This window comes from Camellia sinensis, chromosome 11 (assembly GCF_055761805.1).
Source record: "Camellia sinensis isolate YWXY chromosome 11, ASM5576180v1, whole genome shotgun sequence".
Taxonomy (NCBI): Eukaryota; Viridiplantae; Streptophyta; class Magnoliopsida; order Ericales; family Theaceae; genus Camellia; species Camellia sinensis.
Window position 1 is genome coordinate 15248968 of NC_138971.1, and position 16849 is coordinate 15265816.

A 16849-nucleotide genomic window follows, 5' to 3' on the forward strand; every position below is an offset into this window, starting at 1 on the left:
CCAGACAATAAGTGAGACCACTCGAGCTAACAAAGTTACTACTCAAGTGCATAATGACACCCTCTAAGAAGTTTTGCAAACAGAGACTAACCACTTGAGTGTAAGAAAGACCGCTCGAGCCAAGACCTCTCGACCGCAAGAAAAACCGCTCGAGATAAAAACACCACACTCCTAGTAGTTTTGTAGACCTACAAAAATACTGGCAGTTCTCAAAGTTCGCTCGAGCGCAAGAAAGTTTGCTCAAACAAACAAGCCAAAACCTGGGCAGCAACAATTTTGAAAAACTCACTCCCAACCTATTCCAAATACAACAATGACACTCCAATAACTAAACTCAATGAGGGATAGGAAAAATAAAGACATGAACAATCAAATAAGACAAGGACTCCCGAATCCAAAACAACAAACAAGTCGGGTTTAAACAAGAATACTAAAATTTCCGCCCTTTAAAGAATTTCATCCCCGAAATTTAAATCAAATAACAACACCATGTTTGAACCAATTACAACAATGATAACAAGTTGAACTCATAACCATAACCCATTTACCGGCCATTCATCCTCATAATAATGATAAACAAAGTTTTCAATACTGAATATTCAATTCACCTTTCCAAAACATATACGATGTTTACATTTCACAACATAATAAGATTTTCAATACAAGTGTTCAAACATTAACAACAAGGTTCGGATGGTTCCACGGACTTCTGCCTCACGTTTCCAAGTCACCTCCTCAACACCATGGTGTCTCCACAACACCTTAACCAATGGGATCGCTTTTCCTCTCAAGACTTGATCTCGAGTGTCTAAAACTCTAATCGGTCTCTCCTCATATGAGACATCCTGATCTACCTCTAACTCGGTCCAATCCAACACATGTGAAGGATCCAGCTTATATTTCTGGAGCATACAAATGTAGAACACGTTATGAACCCCGGAAAGTTGTGGCGGCAAGGCCAAACAATAAACTACCTTCTTAATACGCTCTAAAATCTCAAAAGGCCTAATAAATCTAGGAGACAACTTCCCGCACTTCCCAAACCTTATCAAACCCTATCTAGGTGATATCTTCAAGAAGATGTGATCTCCCACCTCAAATGAAAACGGTCTCCTCCTACGGTAGGCATAACTCTTCTGAGCACTCTGAGCTGAAACCAACCTCTTACGGATAAGCGTAACCATCTTTATTATTTTTCGGACTAACTCAGAACCTATCATAGGTGCACCACCCACCTCGGCGCAACACACTGGAGATCTACACGGTCGGCCATACAAGGCCTCAAAAGGTTCCATGCTAATACTTGAGAGAAAGCTATTATTATAGGCAAACTCCACTAAAGGCAACTGCCTTTCTGACGACACCTTAAAATTAAGAACGTAACCCCGAAGAATATCCTCAAGGATCTGAATGGTACACTCTGAATGTTCGTCAGTTTGAAGATGATAAGAGGTCCTAAACGTGAATCTCTATTCGAAACAATAGTCACAAGGACCCTATGAAGTCGAACTATCACCTGTGCGCATAGGTACAAAGTGTGTTGACTTAGTTAACCGATCAACTATCACCCATACGGCATCATTACCTTGTTGAGTTCTCAGAAGACACACAACAAAATCCATCATAACAAGCTCCCATTTCCATTCAGTTATAGACAAGGGTTGTAACAAACCCGCTGGCCTCTGATGTTCAGCCTTCACTTATTAACAAGTAAGGCACCTCAAAACAAACAAGGCTACATCTCTATTCATTCCCCTCCACAAAAACTGGCTACTAAAGTTGTGATACATCTTTGTGCCTCCTGGGTGTACCGTAAGGTGCAAATGATGGAACTCTTGGAGTACCTCCTCTCTACAAGACTTTGACACAAAAAGACGATCAAGATATCTAATACTGGAGTCAAAATACACGTTTAAGCCCTTCTCTACTTGCCTACTAGATATCTTTTTCCGAATGGTTTCTACCTCATGATCACCCCGTTGTGCTTCTATAACTTGGCTCACAAGTGTAGGTTGTTCAACTATGGTAAACAAAGCTATCGACTTAACACATTCGCCAAGATGCAAGTCATACTCGCCAATAGCGCCCAACATCTCCCATTCCCTGATGGCAATACTAGCTACACTGCTAATGGATGTTCTACTCAAAGCACCAGCCACTACATTGGCCTTCCTCGGATGATAGTGCAACTCAAATTCGTAATCCTCCATAGAATCCATCCACATTCTCTGTCTCAGATTCAAATCTTTCTATGAAAACGGATACTTCAAGCTCTTGTGATCGGAGAATACCTTAAATCTCTCACCATACAGATAATGCCTTATGTTCTTTAAGGCAAAAATCACTGTTGCAAGTTCTAGGTCATAAGTATGATAGTTTCTCGTGTGTTTTCAATGGATATGAGCCCCATGCCGTTACTTTCCCTTCTTGCATCAAGACACAACCCAAAACTTCTTGAGACGTATCACAATACACTGAATAGCCCAAAGCCCTCTCCAGAATAATTAATACTGGAGCAGTGCTAAGTCTAATTTTAAGCTCTTGAAATGACTTCTCACAAGTCTCATTCCACACACACTTGAATAGCCCAAAGCCCTCTCCAAAATAATTAATACTGGAGCAGTGGTAAGTCTAATTTTAAGCTCTTGAAATGACTTCTCACAAGTCTCATTCCACACACACTTGATTCCTTATCTTGTCAATCTAGTCAACAGTGAGGCTAATATGGGGAAATCTTTCACAAAACGACGGTAATACCCAACTAACCCCAAGAAACTCTGAATCTCAAAGGTATTCTTACATTGTTCGCAATCTTGCATTGCCTCTATCTTAGAAGAGTCTACAGTAACCCCTTTTTTGTGGGCTCCAAGAAACTCAAGCACAACCCGCAAGTGTTTCTGCTGTTCCTCCTCAGAAGGTAAGTAAATCAAGGTGTCATCAATAAAGACAACCACAAAAAGGTCTAAGAACTCATGAAATATTTGATTCATCAATTCCATAAACAAGGCCGGTGCATTGGTTAGCCAAAAGGTATCAGTAGGAACTCATAATGGTCATTCCACATACGGAATGCCGTTTTCTGGATGTCGTTCTCTTTCACTCTCAACTGGTGATAACCCGATCTTAGGCCTATCTTAGAAAAACAACAAGACCCCTTCAACTATGGAAACAAGTCATTTATACAAGGCAATGGGTATTTGTTCTTAACAGTTACCAGGTTCAACTTCCGATAATCAATACAAAGACGCAAGGTGCCATCTAGGGGTGTGCATGGGTTCATTCGGCTCGAGTTTACCCCTAATCTATCAGTTGAACTGACATAATCTGTTGCCAAAAAATTCAACCATCATCAACCGATTTATGGTTCGAAATCGACCGAATCAAATCACTTGGTTTCATAGTTTGATCGGTCGATTTTGAATCTTTGTTATAGAATGAAAGTAGAAGAAAATAAATTGACAAAAAATGAGGTTTGAAGTACAAACAACAAAATCTTAGAACTTATATATAAATACAGATTTGTGAAAGAGATAGTGGAAAGAAAAAATGGTGAAAGGATGAGAGGGGAGATTTACCATGCACATCGTTGTCTCCAACTCCCACCTTCATTTCGCATCACCACCACCATCATCATCTCTAACTCTTTGTTATCAAGGAAAGCCAATATCAAAAGGATTGTTGAGGAATCAAATAAATAAATCTTATGTTTTTAGCAGATGAAACAGAGGATAGAAGAGAATATTGAAGAATTGAATTGAAGGGAAAAGATTGAGGTAAGGTTTAGGGTTTCATTGTCAAGATTTAGGGTTTTATTCGTTTAGAGAGGAAAAAAAAAGGCAATAAAAATTGAAGAAACAGAAAAATTATGACAGGTTTCATATTTTAAGGTTTTGAAAAGAGACAAAGGTGAAGAATTTTGAAGAAAGTCTTAGGAGCATTTATGTTTTAGGATTTTGAAAAAGAGATAATGAAGAGGGGTTTTTGAGGGGAATAGATGAGGAAGAAGAGGAAAAGTATGGTGGGTTTCTAGGGAGAAAAGAGGTTTTCTAGAGAAGGTAATGAGAGAGGGGGAAAAGTAACGTTTGATTAGAGAGAGAGAGAGAGAGTGAAAGAGAGAGAGTTGAGAGACAACTCTCTATTTTCAAGGAGTCTTCTTGGAAGTTGGAATATTATTAAATTATGTATATTTATATTTTTTTATTGAATATATTCAGTCGGGTCGATTTCGACGGGTTGGTGGAATAAAAAATTGGCGTCGATCCTGAATCTGATAAATTGCTATGCACAGAATTACTGCCGACCGCTCCTTAATTCGAAATTGATTGCAGAACGTCAAGTCTAGGTGGGTCGGTCGGATGGGTCGGGTTCTACGGTTTTATGCCCACCTCTAGTGCTGTCCTTCTACTTGGCAAAAAGAGCCTGTGCTCCCGAAGGCGAAGTACTAGGGTGGATTTGGAGTGGAATTTTCAACTCACTCAACTCGACAGGTGCAAATCTATATGGTGCCATAGAAATCAGTGCCGTGCCAGGCACTAAATCAATAGAGGACTCGATCTCACGGTGAGGTGGTGAACTAGTGAGATTCTTGAAAAAGATGTACGGGTATTCACAAACTACCCTCGGCAACTCAACTCGGACCACATCACTCTCAACACCCAAAAAAGTAGCAACCAGGAGACTAAGCTTGCCCCGACCATGCGGGTCATATATTGGAAATAAAGCTCTATCAACTCGGTCTCCTAGGAAATAAAAACAGTCAGCACTCAAGATGCATACCGTAACTCTCTGACAGTAACAATCTATAATGGCCGGATAGGATGACAACCAATACATGCCCAATATGACATCGAAACTCATCATATCAATCAACACAAAGCAAAGAGAAGTCGGTGACCGGCAACCTCTATCTCACAATCCTGACATCCCTGATCCAACACAACCTCACAACCAATATATGACTCTACCCTGAGTAGAGAAGATAACTAAACCACTTCTAAGTCCAAGGCTGATGCAAATGCAGACGAAATAAAAGAATGGGATGCACCCGTATCAGTCAACACATTGGCAATAGAATTACATAACAAGAAGTTACCTCTCACTATTGAAGGTGCTGGTAACAAATCTAGCGTGATAACAGCATACACATGCCATGTAGGTCTCTGCTCTACCTATTCATCTCTCGAAGCATAAGTCTGAAACATAGATTGAGTCGAAGAGGCTCCCTAATTGGCCTAGCCTATACTGACGGTGTAGGCTGATGATTTTGTGTCACCCTCGAACCAGACACACTAGATGTGCCACCCGATTGAGGGCAAAACCTTCTCATGTGCCTTGACTACCCATACCGATAACAGGTAGGTGGCTGTCCTCTCCCCTTACTCTAGCTCTAAGAATGAACTGTAGAAGGCACAGACTGTTTCCCTCCTCTTTTTTGCGAGCAAACAAAAGACTTGTGGCCCAGCTGACCACATTTAAAGCAAGTGATTCCTCCCTAACCACCTCTCCCAGAACCCAAACTTGGTATCGAAAAAGTGGATCTAGACTGTGCTCCCTAGGACTGCTGTGGGTGGAACCCCGCTGCCTCTTACTGTCTTGAGTCTCCCATTGAACCTCCCAACTCCTCTGCTTGGAGCCCCTCATCCACTCCTCCAATTGGATCATGGTCTCAAGATTAGCCGTTGCCTCCACAAGTTGTCTGTAATCTCTAATCATTGACCCATCCACTTTGAAAAGATGCCTGAGCCTTAATCTCTTCTCGAACTCAATGCAACGGCGTTCCTCCATCACCACGAGTTCCGGTGCAAACCTCGTCAGACTAGTAAAGGCAACCTCAAACTCAGTCACCGGTGTGTTAAGCTGCTTGAGCTTCAGAAAGTGCTGTCTCAATTTCTCCCTAGCAGTGAGAGGTAAAAACTTGTCCTGTAAGGCATTGACAAAGGCATTGCAAGTCACCCAAATGCGATCTTGCGCATACTTCTACCACTGACCCACATCTCCTTTCAGCTGGAATAATGCTAAGGTCACTTTCAGGCCATAGTGCCTGATGCCAAGCATCTTGAACGTCTTTACCATCTGTTCTAACCACCCATCTGCCTTCAACGGCTCCTTTAGATCACCTAAAAACTCATTCGGATTCGATCGGAAGAACTCCCTCTTCAAAAAAGATGGCCCTTGATTATCAGCTCTAAGAATATCCATGGATTCTCGCAAAGCTTTAACCATTTCACGAGGGAAAGCGTCCATGGCCTGCTGACCAACTGGTTCGGCCACATTGGCCCTGTTTGGTAGAGCTGTGGGAAAGTGATTATAGATTATAGCTTAACAGATTATAGCTTACAACTATGAGCATAAACTGGTAACCTGTTTGGTGTAGCTGTGAGATTATAGTTTTAAGTTGCAGAATAGTGTTTGGTAAATAAGCTTTAAAATAGCTTTTTCTGTATAATTGACTTTTTTGCCCTTGTATGATATAAAAATGATAATTTTGTCATTTTTTTTTCAATTTTAATTTAAAAAAATTATTTCATTAATAAAAGTTAATATAATTAGTATTAATTATTATTTTGATTAATTTATTTTTTTATTTTTATTTCAATTTATTTTGTTTAATTTATTTTGTTCAATATTATTTCTATTATTTTGTTTCTAATTATTATTTTGATTAATTTATTTTTTTATTTTTATTTCAATTTATTTTGTTTAATTTATTTTGTTCAATATTATTTTTATTATTTTTCTTTTAATTATTATTTTTGTTTAATTTATTTAATTTTTTTTTCCCTTCTCTTCCTTCCTCAGCCGCCGGTGGTGGTTTGCAACTCTAGCCGAGATCGACCCTAGCCGAGATCGACCCTAGCCGGTGGTCTGCAACAGAGAAAGAGAGAGACGAGATCGAGAGCAGATCGCACGAGAGAGAGATAGAGAGAGAGCTTCTAGGGTTTCCTCTGGTTTCGAGAGCTTTTAGAGCTTCGAGAGCAGATCGCAACAGGGAAGATCGAGATGACGACGACGCTAGGGTTTCCACTCAATCACGAGAGAGAGAGGGAGAGAGGGAAGAGAGGTCGCGATGATGGATGTTGTGCTGTGTTGAGGGAGCAAATGAGTGTCGGATGCCTTGAGATCGCAATGACGGAGATTACCTCGACACGCCGGAAATCGCCTCCACACTGTCAGAAATTGCCTTCATCGAGAGAGAGAGAGAGTGAACAGTGTTTTTAGATGGGTATATATAATGGCATTTTCGTAAATAATGGAGATTAGGAGGGGCATTTAAGTCATTTTTCCCTTCCCAAAACAACTGCGTGCATAAGTTGTAAAAATAAGCACCCCAATAGCAACTTTTCATTTAAGCCGAAATTCGGCTTAAATTAAGCCATAATCTATCCTCATAAGTTGTACCAAACACACCAATATAGCTTAATTTATGCCAAAAGTTGATTTAAGTTGAAAATAAGTTTTACCAAATGCCACCATTAGCCTGACTAACCGTTTCCTCTTGTGCCGGAATATCATTCGGTAATGGCACCTTTTGTTCTCTAGGCCTGCCACACCACCACGTCCACGTCCTAACATCCTAATGAATGTATCACAAGAGATTAACACATTTATAAATATGCCGACACCAACTCACTCGTGTCCTAATGCGATGGACAACAAATAATTGACTTTACATACGGACGTAGTCACATAAACACATACGAACTTCCTTTCTAGATAAGGATCATCCTGCGACATTGCCAGAGTTCTAGTTAAAAATAACAGTGATCAAGTGCTCTTCTAACTGAAATTCTAGAAACTCGTAAGCCCAATCAATATCTTAGAAATTAAATCTCATACCCACTTAGTCATATAAGCATGTTATCACATAGCATACCAGGTTTACTTCTAATATAAACTAGTGAGATAACACATTGGGGTAACAACCATATCCCACGATCTCAAAGTATTCAAACCCGCTAGCTTTGATACCAAGTTGTAACACTCGAAATAATAATAATAACCCATCCACAATATAAATGATTAACAACCACATTCCAAAATAATACTCTTTCCATTCACATGATTTCATTATATAAAAAAAAAAAAACATATGCAATTATACATTCATAAGTTCTAACCCTGAATCTATAACATATGCCAAGTGTGGAAGATATAGAATAAAAGTTAAACAATCAAAGTAATGCCCTAATGGCTACAACTTTCTAACACAATGCTTGGTTATGGTAAAAATGAGTTTCAACTTAATACAAATAAAGCTCTAGGCTTGTACAGAACAAATACAACAAATAACAAAAAAAAGCCTTCAGCTCCAAGTTTCCTTCCAAGCTATGTTCCTGGCAGAGGCATATCATCAATATTGAAAATGATTTTCCACATAGGGTAAGTCAAAGCCTAGTAGAGATACTCTACACAATGTATGATTCTTAACAAAATTATAAGGTGAATGCAAATGCAATGCTCGTGCCAAAAACATATTACATTTTTTTTTTCAAAACCATGCTATGCCAAGTTTATATCTCAATTCATGAAAAACATTTCATTTACAACAGAAAATAGGTTAGTGAGTACACACTCTATGAATCTTTAGGTACGTGTCTGTAAGTAGGCTATACAAGTACTACCAATTGTCATTTTTACCGGTACTAACTGGAAGGCTCAGTACCTATCTGTGCGGGTTTCTGGACTTTTACTAAAGACACAGAGGCCAACATAATAACATAACCACACCCCCTACTCAAATTCACCAAGGTATTATCCCATTTTTCTCAAAATAATGTGCATTTTCAATGTATTAAATATGCAACAATGCTCAATGTCAATGAATGAGAAATTAGTTTCAATTCACCTAATTCTCATGCAATTTTTACAACAATCATAGCTATCCTTCACCGATAGCCCAAAACAGATATCTCTGAACAGACAAATAAATTTCCATTAAAGATTTACTTTCAAAAATCTCGAGATGAGAGTGAAATGCATATCCAACTCCACCATCATCATCAACATCATTCTAATTTCACAAAATCCAATATCATTTTCATTTCCTCTTTACAAAATCAAATATTCATATTTTAGGGTAAAATCCCCCATCTCTTTATAAATCAATTCCAAATATAGAAATACACCATTTTATCGCAACTCAACTACATTTATAATCCCACACCCATTTTCAAGATTTCACTTGAAAACCCCTCTTTTCATTTGAAACCAAAATCCCCAAATCCCATGATTTGTTTAAAAAGACAAATAACCAAGCTAAAAACCATGCTAAAGTGTGGAGAAGTCCCTACCTCAAAGCTGGAAGGCAAGATAGAGAATGGAGAAACCTCGACAAAGTCGAAAACCAACTTTGCTCAGATTAGAATGATGCTCTAGGTGAGCTCTACCTTTTTATCAAAGGGATTAGGGTGTAGAGATCAATGGATCAAGGTGTATTTGAAGCTAAAAGATGAGTTTCAGAGAGAGAGAGAGAGAGAGTAGATCTAGGGTTTTGAAATGTTTAGAGAGAGAGAGAGATGGAAATGAAAAAGTGATTCAAAAAGTGACTTTTACGAACTGATATATGCGTAGACTTCTCGAGCGACCAAAACACCGCTTGAGCAACTAGACACAATAAATAAAGTTATTGCTCAAGTGGATAATGACACCCTTCCAGAAGTTTTACAGATAGAGGCTAACCACTCGAGCACAAGAAAGACAGCTCGAGCCAAGACCTCTCGAGCACAAGAAAGACCGCTCGAGCCAAGACCTCTCTAGTGCAAGAAAAACCACTCGAGCTAAAAACACCTCACTCCTAGTAGTTTTGCAGATATGCAAAAGTTCTGGATGTTCTCAAAGTTCACTTCAGCGCAAGTGTAGTTGTTTTTTCGTGCTCTTCAGAGGATTTAGTCTCCTCAGATACGATAGTCGTACAGTTCGGATTCCAGTGGTTGTGAATCTGGTTTCACAAGTGAAATGTGAAATAGATTTAAACAAATGAGAGTCCAAATCCGGTAAGTCTTACAAAATCCACTTATCATTAGAAATGCCAAAAATGGACTATATTGCCAGATTTCAAAGTCGGTACCTAAATATTTTTGGAAAATTTTAAAAACTCATGACTTGTGCCAAAGGCCACTTGTCCGGCCTCTACTAATCATGATATGATTTTTATGTACAGTATATGCTCTTGTTCTGATTATTATGCTAACTTATTATGTGAGGCACACAAGTATAGACTAAGTCACCCACTTTGGAATGCTTTGATTTCATGTTTATTTGAAAAGAGTTCTATCTATGTGCCACTTGAAAAAGCAAGCTTATATGTGTATTAATCAAATCATCACAATTTAGGCGAAATAGCCTTAATCCATAGACATTCAAGAGATATATCAAATAAGCACTTAGCCTCATGGTAAATATGCTTGATATGGCAACACAAACATACATGCAATATGCTAAAGCAAAAATGCTCACCTAGTCCCGAGGCAAGCCAAAATAGAAGAAAATAGTTAGAAAAATGCATGCTGTAATATGCAAATGACTAATGCAACACACACAAAATGCAACTACTAGGTTCGATTTATTAGCATGACATATGGCTCAACTCAAAGCATGCGATAGCGCATGTATTCAAGTAAGTAGGAAATGACAATAATGTTAGAATGGTGAACCAAACCCGATGCCGGCAAAAATGGATATTTTATACATGGTAATAATATGAAACCAAAATACGATACTACATGCAACTATCGTAAGCAAGTAAATAAAATGGAGAAAGAATGGATGTTGGAAAATATACACAATATTACAAGTGTTACAAATTGGCCCTCGCACAAGAGGGGTCGAATGAAATGTCCTAATTTGCTAATTATTACAACACCAAAGAAATAAATAAACTAGATTAACTAATTATTACAAATTCGATTTAAGCTAACTAATTAATTACAATACACTAAGATGAAAACACTAAATTAATGGAATGGGAGGCGAGGACCTACAAGCGCACAGCCGAGAACATCCTCCCGAAAACCTCTCTGTTTGCTGCCAGATTCTGTTCTGTTTTGCAGTCAGAAAATTATTCTATTTTTGCCTAACTTCTGCTTTGTTTTTCCACAAAAATACCACTGCCTGTACAAAATGGTGGCCGGCCGGCGTTGGAAAGTGGTCAGGTGGACAGAGTGGTAGCCGGCCGGCCGCTGTTTTTGGGGATTACCTTATTATAACAAATCTAAAACAGAGCAAAACAGAGTGTTTCTAAGAGATGTTTATCTTCTATGCCCTTCCCTATCATGAAAATGATCAAGGGAATAGTAGATTCAATTCACAAATCATCAATTGTCACAAATTTATGGTGTGATGATCTATGAACCAAAAGGACAAAAGCTCAATAAAAAAAAAAAAAAATGAAAGACCAACAACACATCCTCCTGGTCATGGAGTTATCTCAAGGGAAGGGGTAGACATTGCTTCTTGAATCACTAAACATCACTACAAAGTATGTGATGATTCAAGACTCAATGGGTTCAATATAATGTCCGATTGAACCCAACTCAATTTTGTTACCTCTTTTACCCCAATGTTATTGGCCTCTTTTACATTACCATGCCATTTTTTATTTTTTTTTTCTTCTTTTTGTCCAAAAGTGATAACTACGCCCACTAAGTGCACAAAGCGATAAAGAGTAGTGTTAAACAAGAAGTTGTGCTTAGCATGAGAGAGATGTAATGCCTTGGTAATGAGCCTCTGAAGAGATTAAACCATTAAGCATAAAAGTCTCTTTCTTATGCTTTGAGCAACAACCTATTGTTAGATACAACTCTTAATCAAAGAAAGCAAAGAAATGAGGGAGATTGCAGAGGTGATTATTCGAAGTGTGAGTATATGTTTGAAAACTATGTAAAGAGAGCTATCAACTCAAATAGATTAGTGTCTATAGCCTAAACAACCAAATCTATGAGGACTTACAACAACACAAGCATAGTATTCAAAGAATAAACTAAATAAACACTCTAAATAGCCCCCAAATAGCACAAAACAGTGCTAAAATCACTTTGAAAATGGGGGGAAAATATAGACAATAATGGAAAAGAACAAAGCTAGGAAACACGCCTAAGGAAGGGTGGCTAACCCCTTCACTTTTTGGACTTTTAAATCACATATTTTAGCCTCTGAAAACTCTAAAAAACAGTAGCTAAAAGCAAAGAAACAAGTGGGAAGAACAAGAATACAAGCTATGGGATAAGGTTCAAGAAAGGGTGGTTAACCCCTCCACCTTTGGTAGCATTTAAATCACAAGTTTTAGCACTTAAAACAAGTCCAAAACAACGTATAAACAACAAGAAAAAGAGAAGAGAAAAGTAGTGTAAACAAGGAAAAAGATGGCAAAGGTTATACCTCTTGAAGAGAATATGCTTTTAGTTAAGTAAACCACAAGGTGAACACTCTCAAGAGCTGAAATTTAGGGTCAAGAATCTCAACAAGAGGACTCAAGCTTTTGGTTTAGGAAGTGTATAGATAGTGTATGTATTTTGCAAGAGAGGAAGCGTGTTGGACAAGTTTTTGTTTTGGCCAAAATTTTCTAACCTCAAACCATGAGGGATGGTCATTTATTTATAGAAAAACACTATCTCACATCGGAAATATCTGTATTGGCCATAAAGGTGGACAGCCGGCCAACCAAAAATGCCCTGTCGTCTACTTGTTGGCCAATAGGTCTTTGGATGGTCAGGCTAGAAAAAATTAGGTTTTGGTTCAAAGGGGGTGCAACATTTAGGTTCTAAAGCTTGAAAATTGAAGCCTTTTACTGAAGAATTTGATTGATCGTACATGGTAACATTTCATCATCGAGCGTTCAACGTGAGGCGCCCATGTCTTAAAGGTGGTCAAAATGGGATGTCTACAGTTGCCCCTCTTTGACACAGCTCGAAGTCATGAAATGACGTGAGTGAATGTCAAAGTTCGAAGACGACCCATTTTGACAAGGCCATAAAACTTGGGCAAGCAATCAAAATGTAAATATAATTGGTTGAACTCGAAAGTTGCCTACGTATCCCTTTGCAAAGAATCAAACCAGCGTAGTTTAGGGGCAAGATGCAAATGGTATGCATAAAGAATATACTTTGAAAACTGGACTTACACGCTTTGCGGAGCTGATTATTTTGAAAATCCATGATCATGCAAGACAAGGCAATGAGAAATAATCAAGATGACAACATATGAATGAAACAAGCCTCAAACTTAAATTAAAACAAATCTAACCGTGCCTCACATGAAAAGGAGTAAGAAAATAACAATTCCAAACACGTTTCACGTGAAATGAGGAAAAACAGTGCAACCAACAGACATATCTCTCTGTATTTCATACAGAGAGTGGGAAGGTTGTAACCAGGAAAAGCAATGTACTAACACGTTTCACGCAAAAGGATGGGAGGGTGGTGTAACCAACAGGCGTATCTCATCGTATTTCGTATGGAGAGAATGAATGTTTTAACCGAGGAACAAGGGTGGTGTAACCAACAGCCATATCTCACCGTATTTCTTACGGAGAGAGGAAAGGTTTTAACCGAGTAAAAGATACAAGCCAAACTACGTTTTACGCAGAGAGGAAGTGGGACAAAAGGTACAAGCTAAACTACGCTTCGTGCAGAAAGGGGAATGGGGTATAAGCCAAGTTATACACGTGTGAAAAAGATAAGCACTATAAATGCAAAGCACAATGTTCATGAATGCAACATAAATGCAATATAATTGTTGTAACCGATGCGAAGCACAACACAATGTATGTTCTATGCAACACAATAGACAACAAAATTAAAAAGATAAATAGAAAATAGTATTTTGAAAACACCTTAGAAGGATCTTTGACTTACCATTCAGAGGTCCTCAAATGCTAAAAAAGGGTACAACTTGTTTACAGTTCAGATCGGGGAATTTTCCCACCTCAGAGAAATGACGGGACTTGAAACCGTGCAATTGGAATCACAATTCTCAATTGTCAGAAGTTAAAACAAAACCTAAATTCTTCAATTTTCCACTTTAGGATGAACACAAGACCCTCCATGCATAGAATATACAAGATCTCAGTCAAAATCCACTCTGGACCACTTGAGGAGTGGGTCGGCCAAAAGAATTGGATGGCTGGCCACTTAATTGGCCAACTGGCCACCCGATGCGGCAGCGGGGCAGTTTGGGGTTTTCGGCTCCGTAGGTCTTTAAAACATAACAAGGGCTCATTTTTTCATATCTATAACATCCAAAAATACTCCCCCTCTCTCTCTCTCTAGATTTTCACCCTACGAGCGTTACCCAATGAACCACACAAACTTTTTTCGTAAAATGCACATAGCCCTCTACACTTTGAATCGATTGGATTTTGTTTTGGTTGAGTTTTTGGGCTTTTCATTGTTTTAGGCTCATTCTCACGGGTTTTTCTGGGCTTTTGGTACTTTTTCCCAAGTTTTGACTTTTTTTTCTTTATTTTTGTCTTTCTTAGGACTTGACTTTTGGATTTTTGCCTATTTCCTTCACTTTTGCTCATTTTCTCTCACCACCCACTATTTTTCTCTATGGCAGATGACATTCCACATGATGATGCTCCTCTCGAGGTACCTATGCTTCCATCTGCTGCAGAAGTCGAGGAACCGGTGATTGACGAAATTGATGGGACAATAGAGGACATCGCCGCTGACATTGCCACGGAGGAGATCTACCCTCTGGGGCCTGAGCTCGAGTTACTACCATTGTAGGTGAGGCCTTTCGATCTGACCACCTACCACCTACGCGCGCATGCGATGGCGCTCGTAGGCATGCTGCTTTTTGAGGACTTTGCCAGGGGTGTACCTGAGGATTTTCTCTTGAGGGGGTGTGGCATTTATCTCTCCCACGATGCTGTTGAGGTAAGAAACTTTGCTCTTTTTTATGCAATTTGCTTTCTTTGATATTTCATTACAATCTTTCATTCTGTTATCCATCTAACACATTCTTGTCTTTCAACATAGGGTGATGCTCTCGCTTGGAGGGGTTACAGGGCCGTGACGACGAGGGACTGGTATTAGAAACTCCCTGCTCGAGTCACAGAGCAGGTCGATGAGGCCGACTTTGGCCTATTTTGCTTAAGACTCGTGTGACTGCAAGCCAGTCGGGTTTTACTTGGTGCTGAGGTGGTGGGTCACCACTAACTCTTTTCACTTTTTCTCTACCGGGGAGATGACGATGACCCCCTATGGCTTCTCCATGATCATAGGGTTGAGAGTAGGGGTTGATCCTCGTCGACATTGACATGGGCCAGTGGGAGGCAGCTTGGATTTATCTACTTGGAGTGCACCCTACCTTAGACTGGCCAGCTATTGTCAGATATTGCTGGTTCTATGATCACTTCCACAGGAGCCAGCCTGACTCAAGAGGAGGTCGAGTGGTATACCTGGGGCTTCTTGATCTATCTACTCGATACCACCTTGTTTGCGAACAAGTAGAATACCGTGGGTCTATATTTGCTGAGTGCCCTGGTGGTCTGGCCGTCGGTGCTGTTCTATGACTAAGGTGGCACTTGCCTAGCCACTTTACCCAAATACATGAGCTCTGGTTCCATCAAGAATGGGAACAAGGTCTAGGGCGATTGGAGAGCCTAGGAGGTACACACTGCACTTTCTATTTCCGTTTATGTTCATAAATTATGCTTTACACTTTTTGTATTTATTTCTATTTCTGTCTGCTAACTCACAAACTGATATTTTCTTGTAGCTCTAGGTTTATGCATACTTTCCCATGCATGCCCCAATTCCAAGAGATGAGGTAGTGGCTGTTGTGCCCTACTCCAGGTGGTATGACGGTCGGTGCAACCCCTGGCGTCGTGGTGATACTGTCTTTGCTTACTACCGCCGGTTCTTTGATACAATGGCGACAGATGAGGTAATCTGAGACCCATACTCACTTCTGCTTTATTTACATTTCCATTGCTTTGATCCATAGTCTAACAACTGAGACAATTGTGAATTTTCTGTTCGTAGGTTATGTGGTAGCCGTGGGTGGCGATGCCAGCCGGGACGCGGGACAAGTGCACCGGGTCATGGGACACCTTCAGGATGCAGATTTTCCTGGAGGGTCTTTCTGCAAGACCTGATCTCCGGGAGAGGTTCGTGTGTCAGACCTTGGGCCTACCTATGCCTGTTGTTTCTGCTCTTCGCCCTACATAGATGATGACAGCCGATGGTCTACTAGTCAAGGCCATCGTGCAGTTCATAACGGGGCAAAACACTGACCTTTTCCACGGGGTCAGGGACTATACCGAGTTCATCAAGATTCATCTCATGCTGCCCTTGACTAGAGCTCATGCGGGAGGTGCTGTAGATGTACTCGCAGCCCAAAGTGCTGTTTACGCCGTCGAGTCTAATGCTGGAGGGACTCCCCTTATTATTCATGTGGAAGGTCTTCTTGTGATTCCGATTGTGATCACACATTGGCGCACGAGTGGGACTGCCTACCAGATTCTGATTGAGCAGTCGGAGGAGGAGCATGTGTACATCAGGGACCCTGACGTGTAGTAGGTATGCACTTCATTTCACAGTTTGTATATCACATTTCCTTTTCTGGATACTGATGTTCAAACTCATTTACAGGTATCGGTGGGCTACGTAAACAACCTCTTTCAGTTGGTCACCTCTTTGGTCCAAATGATGTGGAGGAGGGAAGTATTACTTACTCTCCATGATTATCAGGTAGCCTTCTTTTCTCATTTGACATGCACTGATTCTCTTTATTCCATATTCATATTGTTCTGCACCAATACTAACTAGATTTGCCATACACATGTTAATTCTACACTGATATTATTCTTACACTCTGTTTCTTGCTTTTAGCCTCCATCTGCACC

At 39.8% G+C, this 16849-nt stretch overlaps 1 protein-coding gene across 1 annotated transcript; it reads right to left on the minus strand.

The window, feature by feature from the left end:
- Nucleotides 1–2690: 2690 nt before the first annotated feature.
- Nucleotides 2691–6243, minus strand: LOC145802172 (uncharacterized). The gene is made up of 3 exons (XM_082894840.1): nucleotides 6070–6243; nucleotides 5346–5919; nucleotides 2691–2962 (listed from the first exon to the last, which is right to left on the minus strand). The coding sequence occupies exons 1-3, from the start codon at nucleotides 6241–6243 to the stop codon at nucleotides 2691–2693; spliced, it is 1020 nt and encodes a 339-aa protein (XP_082750966.1).
- Nucleotides 6244–16849: the final 10606 nt, after the last annotated feature.

Coding starts and splice junctions, on each gene's coding strand:
- LOC145802172 (XM_082894840.1), bottom strand. CDS start 6,243: ATGGACGCTTTCCCTCGTGAAATGGTTAAAGCTTTGCGAGAATCCATG. Junction 5,920..6,069: donor ATGGGTGGTTAGAACAGATG/GTAAAGACGTTC, acceptor AATGCCTTACAG/GACAAGTTTTTACCTCTCAC. Junction 2,963..5,345: donor CAGCCACCTACCTGTTATCG/GTATGGGTAGTC, acceptor ATGAGTTCTTAG/ACCTTTTTGTGGTTGTCTTT.